The sequence below is a fragment of the Camellia sinensis genome, chromosome 6, assembly GCF_055761805.1.
Source record: "Camellia sinensis isolate YWXY chromosome 6, ASM5576180v1, whole genome shotgun sequence".
Taxonomy (NCBI): domain Eukaryota; kingdom Viridiplantae; phylum Streptophyta; class Magnoliopsida; order Ericales; family Theaceae; genus Camellia; species Camellia sinensis.
This window is the reverse complement of record NC_138966.1, coordinates 13,826,297-13,842,886: the sequence shown is the minus strand read 5'-3', so window position 1 is coordinate 13,842,886 and position 16,590 is coordinate 13,826,297. Positions and strand designations below refer to the sequence as shown.

Sequence of the window (16,590 nt, the reverse complement as noted above, 5' to 3'; positions counted from 1 at the left end):
TAGTTTTGGTAGTTTGAATTGTTTTTATATTTTAAGAACCACATACTATAATACTTTATATGGATGAGACATACAGTAATTGTAATATTCTAAAATTTCAAACTTTGTTTCTTTAGATGAGGCATGCAGTGATTGTAATACTTTTTTAAGTTAATACTTTTTTTTTTTTTTAGGAAGTGCATAAATTGAATTATGTTAAAAGTTTATAAAATTTTAAACCGCCAAACCGATTCATATCCATCCACTCAGTTGTCAATCCGCTCAATCACATCCGTTGAATTGATGGACGGATACAAATTGATTTTCTTCAATCCGTTAATCTAACGATGAATGACGGATTAGAGGTTATGTGGCCGTAATCAACCCGCGTCCGACACCAAGTCACTTGCTAAGTGCGTCTCCAACGATTCACCAACTTTTTCACCAAACCTGAGTAAAGAAAAAAAAAAAAACTTCCTCAATCTGATATTAGCTGCTCCAATGGTTGCACTGCAACTTTCATCAAAAGAGAGTGGACGTTCGGCGAGACGACCGGCCAGTCAACTGGACAAGGCAACTAAAAATTTTTTTCCCCTCAATTTCTGTTTCCCATTTCTTTTTCCCTCCATTAAATATTTTCCTTTTTTGTTTTGTCTCCAATAATGATTTCCTTCCAAAAACTGATATAAACACATGAATCCATGTACCATATACCAGAAAAGAGGTACATTATATCTGTAATCAACTAGAACTGAAACTAGAGCATAATGAGTGTCTCAAATTCTTAATTGCTCACTTCATTTTCATTCTCTTCTTCTTCTTCATCCTCTGATGATGAGTCTGATGATAAAAAAATGGTCACACTTTTGGAGGTTTATGAGATAAATAATGCTAGTATGATTCAGATTCTGCAATCAAGTAATCGATTAAAGAAAAGAGGTGGTTCTGTTGTAGGACATAATTACATACATCGCGATAGATGGAAGGGTCATGAGCGATTGTTTGCGGATTATTTTGCGGCAAATCCAGTTTATTCACTTGCAACATTTCGGAGACGTTTTCGAATACGTCGTCCTCTGTATCTGCGAATTTTGAATGCCATTGAAGCACACAATCCATATTTTGTTGAAAAACAAGATGCAACTCATATCCTTGGATTGTCTCCCTTGCAAAAGATGACTTTAGTAATGAGAATATTGTCCTATGGAGTGGCAGCATATGCAGTTGATAATTATGTACCTATTGTGGAAAGCACTGCAATTGAAAGTTTGCAACACTTTTGCAATTCAGTAATTGAAATCTTTGGACCAAAATACCTGAGATCTCCAACAACAATTGATATTGTTAGATTACTTGCTATTGGGGAGGTTCGTGGGTTTCCGGGTGTGTTGAAAAGTTTAGATTGCATGCATCAGGAGTGGAAAAATTGTCTCACGGTATGGCAAGGTCAATACGTAGGCCATTAGAAAAAGCCAACCATCATTCTTGAAGTAGTAGCTTGTGGATTTGGCACGTATTTTTTGGAATGCCTAGATCACACAATGACTTGAATATGTTGGATCGATCACCCTTATTTTCTGATCTTGCCCAAGGTAAAGCTCCCCATGTCCATTACACTATTAATGGACACAGTTATAATATGGATTATTACCTTACTGATGATATATACCCTCAATGGGCAACATTGGTTCAAACAATCTCTTCTCCACAAGGAGCGAAGAAGCAACATTTTGCAATGATGCAAGAGTCAGCAAAGAAGAATGTAGAGCGGGCATTCAGAGTGCTTCAATCTTGATTTGCAATTATAGGTGGTGCCGTACGTTTTTGGGATCCAAAAATGCTTGGAAACATAATGAAAAGTTGCGTTATATTACACAATATGATTGTCGAAGATGAGAGAGAGGAGCATCTTGATTTCAATTATGATATTTTATCAACCAACTCACCAATAGTACTTTCGTGTAGTAATAACAATGACTTTCAATCATTTATGTCTCGTCATTTAGGTATTAGAGATAAAAATGCATATCATGCTCTCCGCAATGATTTAATAGAACATATGTGGCATCTTCACGGAGAAAACTAAATTCACTATGTGGACACAAACATGAACTGTTGGTTATTTTTTGGAATGGAAGCTGATTACGCAAGGAAAGCTGTTAGTGTTTGTTTGTTGCTAGTGGTCTTCACAATGTACACATCCATTTTTGCTAGTATTTTTGGTCCGTTAACTTTGTTATTATCCAAAATAGTGTGCATTTGTTACCAATATACTGATGTCATAATTTACTGATGTTGTGTTCTAGTATGGCTTTGGACTACTGATTGTTATATATATCCATATATATTACAAATGAATGCAGTATATTTGAATGAATTACAAATGAATGCAGCACACTGAACAAATGAATTAAAACAATAAATATTCCAATTAAAATATATATTACAAATCAATTACAAATAACAACGGATAATTCAAAACCTCATGAAACACCTCTGTACCTTATAAATTTGAAAATTCATTTATTGACAATTCAATACCTCATGAAAATTCAATACCTCATACATTTAACAATTCAACACCTCTGTACAATCCAACTACTTGACCATTAGAATGTACATACGACTTGTAGGTTTGGTGAATGCCTTATGAAACACACACCACCATTCAACTACTTCATTTAAGCAATTTACCTACCTCATTACTTCCCTCCACCACCTACCTCATTTATTGACACTCTATATACATTCAATATTAGACAAAATCCGAATACAAATTCTGCTTCACAAACCGCAAGCCAAAGTAGCAACAAGCCACAACAGCAAGCCAAATTGTGCTCCTAAAACACTCTATATCCACTCAATATTGGAAGTGTGCATTGAAAGAAACAACAAGGCAAAGCAATAGAAGCAGTAAGCCAAAGTTCAGCACAAATTGAATACAAATCTGCTCCACAGCCGGTTAACCGGTGGGTCAACCTGTTTCTCTCAATTTTTTTTTTTTTTGTGCATGTCCTTATCTGTTGCACTTTTGCACAGTACACTTCACATCATTTGGTCACCTCACACTAAATTTGAGCTCCTCTGTAATCCACCATTCATATTTAACACATTTCCAATCAAATTTAACAGATATTTACGTCATTCTTAGAACCAAAAGAGCAAGATCAGAATATGGTGAAAGCTCCATCCCTCCACTACGCCAACAACAACAACAACAACAGTTTCAAAGTTCATCTTATCCGACTATTGATTTTCTCACTTATAATCATGAACAAGCCTTTCAAAACTTCTCCAGCCAACCTATTATAACCGGGAGAAGGGTTAATCTTCCACTTCAATATGATCCATTTTTAGTTAGCAAACTCGAGGCAATGTGGTGGGTAAATTTAATTAATTTAGCACAAAAAGTATATCCACGTCTTGTGTCTTTATTTTATCTTCACTTGAAATGTACTAATGAAAAAGATGGAAACTTTAGTCTTCTATCTTATGTAAAAGGTAAGAGTATTGAGTTTGATATCCCCACTTTATCACGAATTATTGGAGTTGAGAAAGGGGATATGCATATCTATTTTCACCGTGAGTCTAACCTACTTGATATTGTTGGCAATATCAGTGAAGTATATACTACTATTTGTGAGAGGAGACTTACCGAGAGTAATTTACAAGCAAAACATTTGAAACCCCACCTTCGGATTATCCGTCGATTTATAGTAGAAAATGTTACTTCGAAAAAAGGACATTTTGATGCTTTCTCATATTATAATGCTTATTTACTATACTATTTTGAAGTTGGCCACAAATTGGATTTGTGCTACATAATAATGAAAGAAATGATGGTCGCAAATCTTGATCAATTCATGGGCCGGTCACTACTTTTTGGGGCTCTGCTCACTAAAATTTTCAAAGCTTTTAAGATCCGACTTGTAGGTGAAGCAGAGATTAAAATCTCTTCGGCCATTTCGGAGTACACACTGACCCGTGTTGGTGGAGCTGAAAATTTAATAGGAAATCTTAGTGCACATGTCCCACCAAATGATGCTCCCGAAGACCCTCATGACAATGCGATGCTAGCAACTAAACAACCTCAATATTGGATTGATTTTTTGGCCATGGAACAGGAACGACATAATCAGCGTGTTCAATGGGAACAAGAAATGGCTAATCAGTTCAATGCATTGGGTACTCAGTTCAATACATTTGTCACTGCTCAAAACTAATTAATTAAACAATTTGGTGAGTTCTGTTTGGACACTGAAAAACGTCATAAAGTGGTAAGCAATCGCATAGATCAAATTGACCATCGTGTAAAAGAAAAATTATGTAGTTTTTGTTTGTTTTCACAATGTATTATTACATTCTGTATTTTCATTGTTTTGTTTTTTTTACAAGTTTTTATATTTTGTTGGGACATTTTGGTTTCTGATTGTGGTGGTTCTGCCTTTTATAACATATTGGACAATTTTCTGGTGGTCATGTAAACATGAGTAATTTGCAGACTTTGTTAACAAACACAGAACAAATGACTAATGACTATGTGAATGATAGATATTTGAACTGATAAATATTTGTGAGCATGTTTTAAAAATATTTGTGAGCATGTTTAAAAATATATATATATATATATATACAAACAAAATTGATAGATATTTTAATTGTGCATGAAATTTTTAAAAACTACCTCTGTACAAATTTTTTAAAAAAACTACTTCTACACAAAAAATATCTGTTGTGACCATGTTTTGTGTATTGCTATCATTTTTATTTTCAAAATTGATTTAGAGTAAGTATGTTTGTATTACTGTTTTTGTTTTTAAATAATAAAACCAATACAAATAATTCCAATACAATCAATAGAACCCACCATCAACATCAACTGTTTTTGTAATTCCAATACAACCCACTATAAACATATATATAATTCCAATGCATTTCCCTACAGAAAATTGATTAAAATGCAAGAAATTGTTGATTGAAATAAGAAATGCAATACAGAAATACACTGCAAGAAATTGAATAGAAATCATGATCTTCATGAAACAGTCAAGGAAATCTATTTGTTGATCGAAATAAGATTTGGCGTTGAAGATCTTCATAGTATGCCATTTGCATAGGATTTAAATTTGTCATGTTTATTGACATTATTTTATGATCCTCATTTTGTTATTCTCTTTCATTCATCATAGATAAGATTTTTAGTTGTTCCTCCTTATTCTCAGCCCTTCTTCGACGCTTTACAACCTTCTGTTGACGGTCTATGGCCTTTTGTTCATCTCGCTCAACAGTTCTAGCAAAGATAGTTAATAATACTTCAACAATTTTGGATTGGTCAGCAGCCATTTCATCAAATCTAACATCGTGAGTTGTTTGATTCTTTAACTTCTCTTTCGCAACCTTAGTACGAATTGGTCGTATTGATGTATTAGTCGGTTTTTGGTTCTCCGCAATATTGTTGTTGGGTTGAAAAGACTCACCTTTAGTTGGTGGATTCGAACATGGATATGCATGTTGCATGGCTTTTTTTGGTTCTGTTCTAAATTCATCCCACTTACAACTTTGGGGCAAAATATCCCAACTTGTATCAAATATGAAGTGTTTTTTCTGTATTGCATGATACATCCACTTCGCTTTAGTGACCTAAAAAAAGCAAATTATAAACATTTCAATAAAAAGTATACTGAGCACTAAGAAAATTGATATTTAATAACAGAAATGAAAATTACCATGTCTGCCTCAGTTGTTCCATTTTGTTGCCTCAATTGAATTTGTTCAAGAAAACCACAGAATTTATTAATTGCCTTTTGCATGACAAACCAATGGTGCGACAAAGAAATACGGTTTCGAGTTGATTCACCGCTCAATTGTGAATTAAAATAAACGAGTACTTGTTCCCAAAATATTGCCATGGTCTGACTATTACCAGTAATGGGATCTTGAGAGACTGCCAACCAAGATCTACATAAAGTTCCACCTTCTATAATTGTGAACGCTTTACTACGAGAAACATAAGAAGTTTCTGAAATAAAATTAATATTAGTGTTGTGCTTTGAAGTTTGTGATTCCTCAAACATTTCAAAATCTTCCATAGTTTGAAGAAAATTCAATATGATACAACATCCAACTTGAGAGGGTAATTTATGAGTAACTTGGACCGAGCTAAGTCTAGATGTTGAAACGGACCGAGCCATGGGCTGAGCTATGGGCCGAGGTAATTGTCTACATAGCTTTACCCTTGATCTTGTCAGTTTGGTTAGAGGTGGCTACTGGTGGCCTGGTCTGGATGTCTTGGACCGAGGTATCAATGGAAGGAAAACCAAGCTAGAGGATAACACTACAGGGCGTAATCTCAAGACTGACCGCGATGCCCAAGATAACACAAAGCTGAGTGAGCCCGGTTAAGTCTGGTGAAAGGCAAGGCTGTGCTAGCTCGGTTGTGCTGTTACCAAATCGTGATATAGGGTTTGAACCATCTCACTTGGTTAAGCAGTGAGGAGGGTGTTAAAAGATAAGCATTATCTTTTAGAGATATGATTCCTAGGCAGATTCTACATTGGAAAATAAGAGTCCTACTAGGATTGTACCAGGCAGAATCTATAAAAACTCGTATAGGATCTATGTACAAGTATCATAAGTTTTACTCTCAAATACACAAACCTTTTGTGTCTATTGTCTATTTGCTGACTCAGGTATCAAAGAGGTTTTCCGGCACACACCCGCCGACTAGCTCACGTTTGTGTTTTTAGGTAGTAAAAGTGATGACGTTTGGAAGAGTGCAAATTTTATCGACAGGATTATACGAGAAGATTATTTTGTGCTTGTACAATTGGTGCTGTTTATGGGAATAGCTTTCACAAAGAACAAACCTCTTGATTAAGTTTTCCTTCAAACTGATTTCAATGGCGCACAATGAAGATTTGTCACAATCTACTATTAATGGGCAAACCTCGGAGGGGGGCGGGAGACGCGAAAGCTTACCTTTTATCCCACCCATGACAGAGTTAGACCCCTAGCGACGGAACTCCCGGAGGGACACACGGGAGAGACGAGGCTCCAGTCCTCGTCACTCCTAAAGTCTTGAAAGGTAGAGGCAGAGGTTAGACCCTCAGGTTCAGGAGAATCGCGTGAGGGAGCAAGACGAATTAATAAGGAGGATGGCGGCAAACATGGAGACTATGAAGTGCTAGATAAAGGGCAAAAGGGCGACGGAAGAAGAAGTGGGCAAGAGTAAGGTGCACCCTCGCCACTCAGAAGATCGTGACAGGCAAATCACACCGTCCCAGACGAAAAGCAGAAGCCTAAGGACAGGTGATACCCAATCATGAACCTCTAGGACTCGTTACTCCAAGTCTGAGAGAACGAGGACTGAGAGGTCGTATATAGAGGGAAGCAGTTATCGGCCCTCGCACACGCATCAAACATCTAAGCACACAGAGTTGCCTAGGTCGGCAGACCTGCGAACAGTGCTAGAGGAGAGGGCCCGATGGAAGGAGGATACTAGGGCGCGCGATCCTCGTAGAGTTTCAGCTCTACATCGATTGGCTCCTAGGACACATGGGAATGTCAAGGTAGGGATGCCAATGCCGCGCCTTGCTTACAAACCAGTAGATAAAGTGTTAGCAAGGTTGCAGAGCTCACCGTTTGTTCCAGTAATTGAGAACGTACTGCTACCCTCAGGCTTCCACCAGCCCAAATTCATTACTTATGAGGAGAAGTCCGACCCCTACATGCACTTAAGCCACTTTCGCCAAGTTATGGCCGTGTATCGACAAAACGAGGCCCTAATGTATATCTTGTTTCCTTCCAGCCTTGGTGACCTGGGTCTAACATGGTTTGAAAGGTTGCCAGAAGGTAGCATAGCTTCATGGGCGCAGTTGACAAAGACATTTGTGACCAGATTCAGAACAAACACCAAGACACCAATAGAGATTGACCAGCTGCTCTCTATTGACATAGACGAGAAGAAAATGTTGAAGTCTTACAATAGTCGATATTGGGAGACTTTCAATCAGATTGGGGATTGCCCCATAAACCTCGCCATCATATAATACAAATGGGGTTTACCAGCCGGTAACAAGCTGAGGGATTCAATGAAGATGATGCCACCCCTCACGATAGAGGCCCTAATAGAGAGAGTACATCAGCACATCCGGGTAAAAGAAGATAGTGCCTGCGCTAAAGCAAAATCTGGCATAACAATGACGCCAGATAGAAAGACTGTAGCAAAAGTCAACACGGTTGAACAATTAAGCAAAAAAGGGTGAGGCAGGCGAGGCAACATGGGGGACTTCCAAGCGAGGAAGTTAAGAGTCCGCACTGCCATCACCACGCTATTCAATAAACCTATCTACTGGATTCTTAGCAAGATACGCGATGAACCTTTCATTTGGCGACCAGCCAAGTTGGGAGAGACGCAGGGAGGCTACGATGAGAGGTACCGTTGCACCTTCCATGATGAAAAGGGGCACCAAACTAAAAACTATACGCCATTACAACAACATCTGGAGGAGCTAGTAGTCGTAGGCCACCTAGACCAGTATATTGAATGGGGAACACAGCCAATCCCCTAGGACCGCAATAAGCCGGATGGGATGCCGGTCGACGGCCCACCCCAAGGCATAATAAATGTAATACATGGGATCTTTGAACTTGAACGGGTATGTGAACTCAGTGGGATGATCAAAAAGGTTGAGCACATGAGAGAGGTACTAAGTACACAAGCTACAGTCAAAAGGGGAAAACGGAGGCAACAAACGTCATCTCCTTTTCTGACAAGGACTTAGCAAGGTTACAATGCCCTCACAACGACGCACTGGTGGTTATTTTGCGCGTCAAGAACTTCGACATCAAGCGGATCCTAATTGACCAAGGGAACTCCTATGAGATAATGTACTATGAGCCCTTCAAGCAACTAAAATTAGAGAACAGAGACTTGGCGCCTGCAACATCTCCCTTAGTCAGCTTCAACTTAATGCCAGAATGGCCGGTGGGCAAGATAATTTTGCCAGTCAAGGCAGGAACGATAACAAAACAAGTGGAATTTTGGGTATTAAAAGTCTCTTCCACTTACAATATAATCTTAGGAAGAGCATGGTTGCACGCCATGCGATCAGTGGCATCAACTTATCATCAAGTGTTACGGCTCCCCAACGAAACCGGTGTGATTGAAGAAGTCTTAGGAGACCAAATCATGTCGAAATAGTGCTTCGTCACAGTAAACGGCAGTCGGGCTGCTAAAAGGTTTGTACAAATGGTAAAAGAGCCATAAAGCATCGAGTTGTTTGTAGACGTCGACAAAGCAGCCGAATAGAAGGCAGTAGAAGACTTGGTAGAGTTAAGAATAGATGAAAAGAACCCGAAAAAGTTCTTTTTGCTCGGCTCGTCTCTGTCCAGCACCGAGAAAATAGAGATCATGGAATTTTTTACCTCTAACTTCGAAGTGTTCGCCTAGACGCCGTATGACATGCCTAACATTGACCCTAATTTCATCTGCCATCAACTTAATGTCCATCCAACTGCCAGACCAGTTATACAGCGAACTCGGCGATTGACACTCCACCACGCAGAGATCGTGGCAGAGGAAGTGGGAAACTTGCTGGAGGCAGGAGCAATCAGAGAAGTACACTATCCTAGGTGGTTCTCCAACACTGTAGTAGTGCCAAAAAAGAACGGCAAATGGCGCGTTTGCATGGACTACAAAACAGTTAACAAAGCTTACCCAAAGGACAGTTTTTCCCTACCATAGATAGACCAACTGGTGGACCTGATAGCAGGGCGTAACCGACTTAGCTTACTTGATGCGTATCGTGGTTACCATCAGATCACTATGTATGAATCGGATTAGGAGGTCACATCATTTACAACACCCAGGGGACTATATTGCTACAAGGTCATGCCTTTTGGCACAAAAAACGCAAAGGCTACATTCCAACGAATGATCACCAAAATGTTTGCACCATTGTTAGACAGAACAATGGAAGCTTACATAGATGATATAGTGGTCAAAAGCAGGGATGAGAGGGACTATCTCAGGGACCTAGAAGAAATATTCCAAATTTTGAAATCCCACAAGTTGCGCCTGAACGCATCTAAATGCACATTCGGCGTAGGGTCAGACAAATTCTTGGGCTTTCTAGTGACTAACCGGGGCATAGAAGCTGATCCCTCTCAGATCAAAGCCATCCAAGATCTTGAGAGGCCCAACACAGTCAACATCTCACTGGTCTAGCAGCCGTGCTTAACCGGTTCATAAGTCGGTCGTTAAACAGGTGTCGACCATTCTTCCAGGCACTGAAGGCCAAGTTTGAGTGTGATAATGAGTGCGACCGCGCCCTGAAAAGTTTGAAAGACTATATAGCCTCTCCTCCGTTGTTAGTACCCCTAGTACCAGGAGAAGAGCTCTTTTTGTACGTAGCAGTTTTCCAGCATGTAGTTAGCGTAGTGTTGGTCAGAGCGGAGGAAATACAATACCTACCTATCGTTTATGTTAATAAGACATTGCTGGGCACTGAAACAAGGTACTTGCCATTGGAAAAGCTGGCCTTAGGTTTGATGATGGTTTCAAGAAAGTTGTTACACTACTTCCATGCCCACACTGTGATTGTCTTAACGACTTTCCCCTTAAAAACCTTGTTTGAGAGGGTGAATTTTTTTGGACGAATCTTGAAATGGGCAGTGGAATTAAGGCAGTTCGACATTAAGTTTTAACCCAGAACCGCAATAAAGGCCCAAGCTTTGGTAGACTTCGTGGCTGAATTCACACTAGGAAGTCATCATGTTTGCCCAATTGACTTGACCGAGGTAACCGAAAGAAGGGGGAAAGTGTCGCAGGAATGACGTAGCCCCCAGAACAGAATGCTCAGTCAAACAGCAGGCCATCCAACCTTGAAGAATGCAAAGAAGGAACAGACCGTAGCATTACTAGCATAGACTCACCCAAAAGCAAAGTCTTGAGGCAGTCAGACAGTGAGAAACAAGGACCAACGACAGACATTAACCTAGGAGAAGACAACGGCAACACCCCTGATCCCAAGACATCTTCAGATCCATCCACTTGCTGGAAACTATTCGTCGGAGAGATGTGGAAACTCTTCGTAGATAGAGCATCCAACAGGTACGGTGCAGGGCCGGGTATAGTCCTCATCTCACCAGATGGCCTAACAATTAAACAGGCAGTCAACCTTGGCTTCCCAGCATCCAACAACGAGGCGGAGTATGAGGCACTACTAACAGGTTTGAAATCGGCACTTCGCATGAAGGCCATCGAGCTGATGGTACACAGTGACTCCCAGCTGGTAGTCAACCAGATTTCAGGCGACTACGAGGCAAAGGATGATAGGATGGCTAAGTACCAAGACTTGGTCAGAGAGGAGGTCATGAAGTTCGAAGTAGTCCGGATAGAGCAAATCGGTCGAGAGGAAAATAGTAAAGCAGATACGCTGGCCGGTTTTGCATCAATGGCAGATACATTTATCCCACACCCATTGCTAATTGATTTCCTACCCAGACCAAGCATTGAAGAACCCGAAGCAGCCGAAGCATGTTGTGCAGAGCTAGGCCCTTCCTGAATGGACCCCATCATAATATTTTTAAAAGATGGCATCTTACCTGAAGAAAAGAAAGAAGCCAACAAAATTCAAGTGAAGTTATAACAATTTTGGCTTTTCCCATCACTAGCATTGTACAAAAGATCCTTTACAGGGCCTTACTTGAAGTGTGTCCATCCTAGCAAGGTCGAGGCATTTTTGTTTGAAATACACGAAGGCGTTTGCGGAAGCCACCAAGGGGGAAGATCATTGGCCTATAGAGCAATTTTACAAGGATATTGGTGGTCATACATGCAAGCAAATTTAGAGAAATATGTTAATAAGTACGAGAAATGCTAGAAGTTCACACACCAAATACATCAACCAGCCAGAGAGCTTCTACCATTGACCACCTTGTGGCCTTTTTCAATGTGGGGCCTGGACATAGTGGGACCATTTCCAACTACACCCGGCAACAGAAAGTTCTTTCTCGCAGCAATAGACTATTTCACAAAGTGGGTAGAGGCAAAAACACTCACATCTATAAAAGAGAAAAACGTTAAGAAATTCTTCTGGCAGAACATCATAACTCAGTTTGGCATACCCAAGGCTCTAATATCCGACAGCGGCACTCAGTTTGATGGCAAAATCTTTAGGGACTTTTACGAAGAATACAAAATAGAATTCTACAACTCTTCACCGGCGTAATCCCAAGCTGATGGCCAGGCTGAAACCTCTAACAAAGTCGTCTCAGACGGTCTGAAAAAGAAGTTGGAAAGAGCAAAAGGCAAGTGGGCTGAGGAGCTTTCTCATGTTTTATGGGCTTGCCGTACCACACCTTGGCGATCAACTGGAGAAACGCCTTTTTCCTTAGCCTATGGCATGGAGGCGGTAATCCCACTGGAAGTAGGCCTCCCCACCATTAGAAGCGAAAATTTTGATCCAAACTTGAATGGTGAGGCCATAACCTTGGAACTCGACCTTGCAAAAGAAAGAAAAGAAAGGGCATTAATACACATTGCCTCATACCAACAAGAGTTATCCAGAAAATATAACAAAACAGTGCACCCAAGGCAATTCAAGATTGGAGATTGGGTACTTCGCAAAGTAATGGGCAACACTTTGGTACTTGGAGATGGCAAGTTAGGACCTAACTAGGAAGGACCATACAAATTGATTGGTTTAGCAGGAAAATGGGCATATCACTTGGAAGATATGGACATCAAAGCTATTCCCAGGCCATGGAACACAACCAATCTCAAACTATTTTATTTTTAGCTTTTCCTTAAAAACACTTGTAATTTTTCTTCTTTTCAAATAAAGCAAGTAGTTTTTTCCAGCACCATTCTTTCTACTGTAAAAGTTGTTCATAGTTATTGCCAATTGGGGGTAATCAACATGGTTGGCAGGTTTAACCAACATTTAGTTCTCTTCTTCAGCTGAGATAAGGATCTAGGCTGGAGAAGTTCGGCAGGATGGACCAAACATCTTTTATTCTTCAACCGAGATAAGGATCTAGGCTGAAGAAGGTTGGCAGGTTTGATCAACACTTTTTTCTTTCCTCAGCCGAGAAAAGGATCTAGGCTGAAGGAAGTTGGCAAGTTTGACCAATACTTTTTTCTTTCTTTAGTTGAGATAAGGATCTAGGCTAGAGAAGTTTGGCAGGATGGACCAAACGTCTTTTATTCTTCAGCCGAGATAAGGATTTAGGCTGAAGAAGGTTGGCAGGTTTGACCAACATTTTTTTCTTTATTCAGCCGAGATAAGGATTTAGGCTGAAGGAAGTTTGACAAGTTTGACCAAACATCTTTTGTTCTTCAGCCGAGATAAGGATTTAGGCTGAAGGAAGTTTGACAAGTTTGACCAAACATCTTTTGTTCTTCAGCCGAGATCAGGATCTAGGCTGAAGAAAGTTGGCAGGTTTAACCAACACTTATCTAAAATCCTGAAGTTGTTGTCCGGCCGAGATGCTTATCTCGGCCAAAAAAGGTGGGCAGGATAAGGGGAGGCCGAGCCAAATTAGGCCAGCTAGGTTTGTAGAAAGTTAGTACTTTAAGGGAAAAAGTACATTAACCGAACAAAAAGTTAGGCAAAATAAGAAATTTCATTCACTGGAAATTCAATACAAATGAGGGGCTTGTAGCCCGGTTACATTTTTTAAAAAGGGAAAAGGGAAAAAAATATATACAACAAGAGAAAAATCAGGCAAACAGGTCATCTAGGTCGGCGTCCAAATCAACACGGGCTTCGCCACTCGGCAGGCCGGTTTTAGAGGCGACCTCCTGAGTTAGGTCGGTCACATTTGCCCCCTCAACTACACTTGGCATCAGTTGGCTACGCGGATCCACCCGAGCTGGCAGAAGAGGCTGGAGACCAGGGTCAGTGTTTGTAGATGGGGCATTATGCGGTTTAGGGTTTTCTTTCTCCTCTCCCTCTTGGAGAAACTTCTATTGGACTGCGTTAGTGTAGTCTGACATGTAGTTTGGAATAAAATGAAGGGGAGGGTTCTGAAAGATCTTGGTGTCTGGCCCCTAACCAAGCTTAACGGCAGCAATCTTCCACCCGCATTTGAAGAAGATACCTTTGGCAGCTTCACACTGCAAAACGTAGGTTGCCTCCCCTTCTTTGAAGCCTCGGTCTTCAGTGTCTTCCATCTTCTTCTGCAGCTTGGTGATCTTGGCACTCTTCTTTCTTTCCAGCTTTTCTAGTTCACGTAGGTATCGGTCTTTTTATTCGGCCAACGCCTTTTGCTTGTCGGTTTCCGTTGTATTAACCAATTCAGTGAGCCGTGCATTTTCAGATTCCAGCTTGGCCATTTTTAGCTTGGCCTCCTTTTGTTCAGCCGACTTGGCACTTGCATCTGCCATGGCTGACTGCGCTGTCTTGCGAAGTTTAAGTACGCGTTTGTAGGCAACATGGTTCTTCTGCAAAGCCTACAAGATAGAAGAGGTAGTGATTATGTTAAACTGAGCAAACAGACGATCAAAAGTGGAAACAAATAGAGGGGAGAAAACTTATAAGTACCATTTACTTGGTTGCCAAGCGAATGGCCTTGAGCTCGGTCAGGTGGTCATGGTGCTCCATGTCTGGTGGCAGACAGACACTTTTGGAGAGGTTGAATGCGAGTATATGGTCCTTTTCTACAACCACTGAATCCGTGATGGATACAGCTCGGTTCTTGTAGGACATCGAGGGCGCCCATTCAGAAGAGCTTGTTTGGCCCGAACGTGCGTGTTTTGGACTCAGTAGGGCATGTTCAGGTAATGTAGTCTCTTCTTCATCCACCAGGTGTTGCGGTTTGGTCGAAGAGGTACGCGCACATTTGCTCAGTTGGGATGATATTGCCCTGGTTGTTGGTAGAGCAACAACGGTCTCGCGTGGTTGGTCAGATGGGGCTTATTCCGATTGGTTTTCGGAGGAAGGTTGTTTAGTGATTAGAGCTCGCATGGCCCTTCATTTTTCCATTTCCTGTTCCTCAGCCAAGGGAATTAAATTAATCTGGGGGAGAGTGGGGTCCGGCTCGGGTGAAGGTTCTAGGAGGAAGTTAGTGACTCTGGTTTTTCTCTTTCCGTTATACCGGTAAGTCGGCTCAAAGTTTAGTAGCTCAGCCCAATCGCAGTAGTGGTATTGAAGTGCGGCATAAAGGGCATCTTGATTAGCGTAAGTATACTGTGATTTAAGCTGGTTCAAATCTGTAAAAAAGAAAGACAAGGAACGCAATGGGTTAGCGCGGTGGTTATTGAAAACAACAAAGAAAGTTGGACTGAGATGTTCTTACCAGCAGTTCCTTTATTCCAGTTTATATTATAGCCCGGTATCTGGGCTTCCTGGTCTTCAAACTAGCTAGAAACCCAGAAGAAATTGTCATTGTTCAAGTCTTTATCTGGTGTATAATTTTTTCTTGGCCTCTTCTAACTCTGAGGTAGTATACCCAACCGTCGTCATTTTGGCAGAGCGAATATTGGTGAAATAGCTCGGCTAATCTGAGGTTGAGGCCAAGCCGGCGGTTTAGCTTGGCGATGCCATTTATTATCCTATAAGTATTTGTGGAGAGTTGGGTTGGACATAATCTTGTTTAACTAAGGAACTCGCATATGAGGGGCTGGACAGGGAACCGAAGCTAAGCTTCTACGATCGATATTACTGTAAATGGAATGAAGCCCGGTTTGCCCCAGGGGGTGGTATCTAGCTCAGCTAAGGAGAGGTGGACGTCATCAGGAATATGGTAGTCTTTTCGGAATTCGGCCATGGCCTCAGGTGAGTCCACCAAGAATCGGTATTTGCCTATTATACTTAAAAATTATGGTGTTCCAAATGGACACAGATGCCTAGCCCGGCGTTGAGGCAGCTTGGGGTGGCTCGGTCGAGCAAAATCGCTCAGGGGCAAAGTGTAAAGGTGTGCCTGGCCAACCTAGTCAAGTCTGCAAAATGGAAATGAAGAAAGTGTTATGCCCAGATATACTGAACCAGGCTAAGTAAATAGGCAACAAGCAGAAAAAGCCTAGCTCGACTGCATCTGGGTTACAGACAGGTCGGTTGAAAAACAGGGCCAGCTCAAGGTTTGTAGCATGGTTGGTGATTAGTGCACGAGGGTATAACTTGCTTCTAGTTCGGTCAGTTTCCAGCCTAAGGGTCGCAAACAAATTCTTAGTTCGGTCACAACACAATTTTTCATCAAAGTCCATGTTTTAAACTAATTTAAAATCCAGCTAGAGTGTTCTTCAGGCTTGAGTGTGAGGTTTTGAGCTTAAACCTCAAAACACTCTGAGCGTACATAACATACTTATATGGGGATTAACTGCTGGGATTTTGAAAATTAATAAAAAAGAAAAGAACACTAGAAAGAGGCGATAGCAAACTTACGGGTTTTGAAACTTGAAGGCAGAATCCAACCAAACAAAGGGGCAAGTGATGCGGATGGTATGGCAACTTGTTTTGGGGCTAGAATACAGATGTAGAGCTCATAAAGGCAAGAAAGATAAGATGAACAACAGGAGTGCTTTGGTTCAAGAAATGAGTTTTTGTATAGGCGCGAGAATTGGTGGGACTGTTCAAATTTTCGTAGTACAAAGACGGCTATGACAGG

General features: G+C 40.9%; 3 protein-coding genes across 3 annotated transcripts; 2 read left to right on the top strand and 1 right to left on the bottom strand.

Moving 5' to 3' along the window:
• Positions 1 to 833: 833 nt before the first annotated feature.
• On the top strand, positions 834 to 1,774 carry LOC145793177 (uncharacterized). The gene is made up of 2 exons (XM_082875928.1): positions 834 to 1,362; positions 1,572 to 1,774. The coding sequence occupies exons 1-2, from the start codon at positions 834 to 836 to the stop codon at positions 1,772 to 1,774; spliced, it is 732 nt and encodes a 243-aa protein (XP_082732054.1).
• A 3,371-nt stretch (positions 1,775 to 5,145) lies between these two features.
• LOC145793176 (uncharacterized) lies at positions 5,146 to 6,068 on the bottom strand. The gene is made up of 2 exons (XM_082875927.1): positions 5,706 to 6,068; positions 5,146 to 5,619 (listed from the first exon to the last, which is right to left on the bottom strand). The coding sequence occupies exons 1-2, from the start codon at positions 6,066 to 6,068 to the stop codon at positions 5,146 to 5,148; spliced, it is 837 nt and encodes a 278-aa protein (XP_082732053.1).
• A 1,491-nt stretch (positions 6,069 to 7,559) lies between these two features.
• LOC145793175 (uncharacterized) lies at positions 7,560 to 8,027 on the top strand. Its single transcript, XM_082875925.1, has one exon. The coding sequence runs from the start codon at positions 7,560 to 7,562 to the stop codon at positions 8,025 to 8,027; it is 468 nt and encodes a 155-aa protein (XP_082732051.1).
• The last annotated feature ends 8,563 nt before the right edge of the window (positions 8,028 to 16,590 follow it).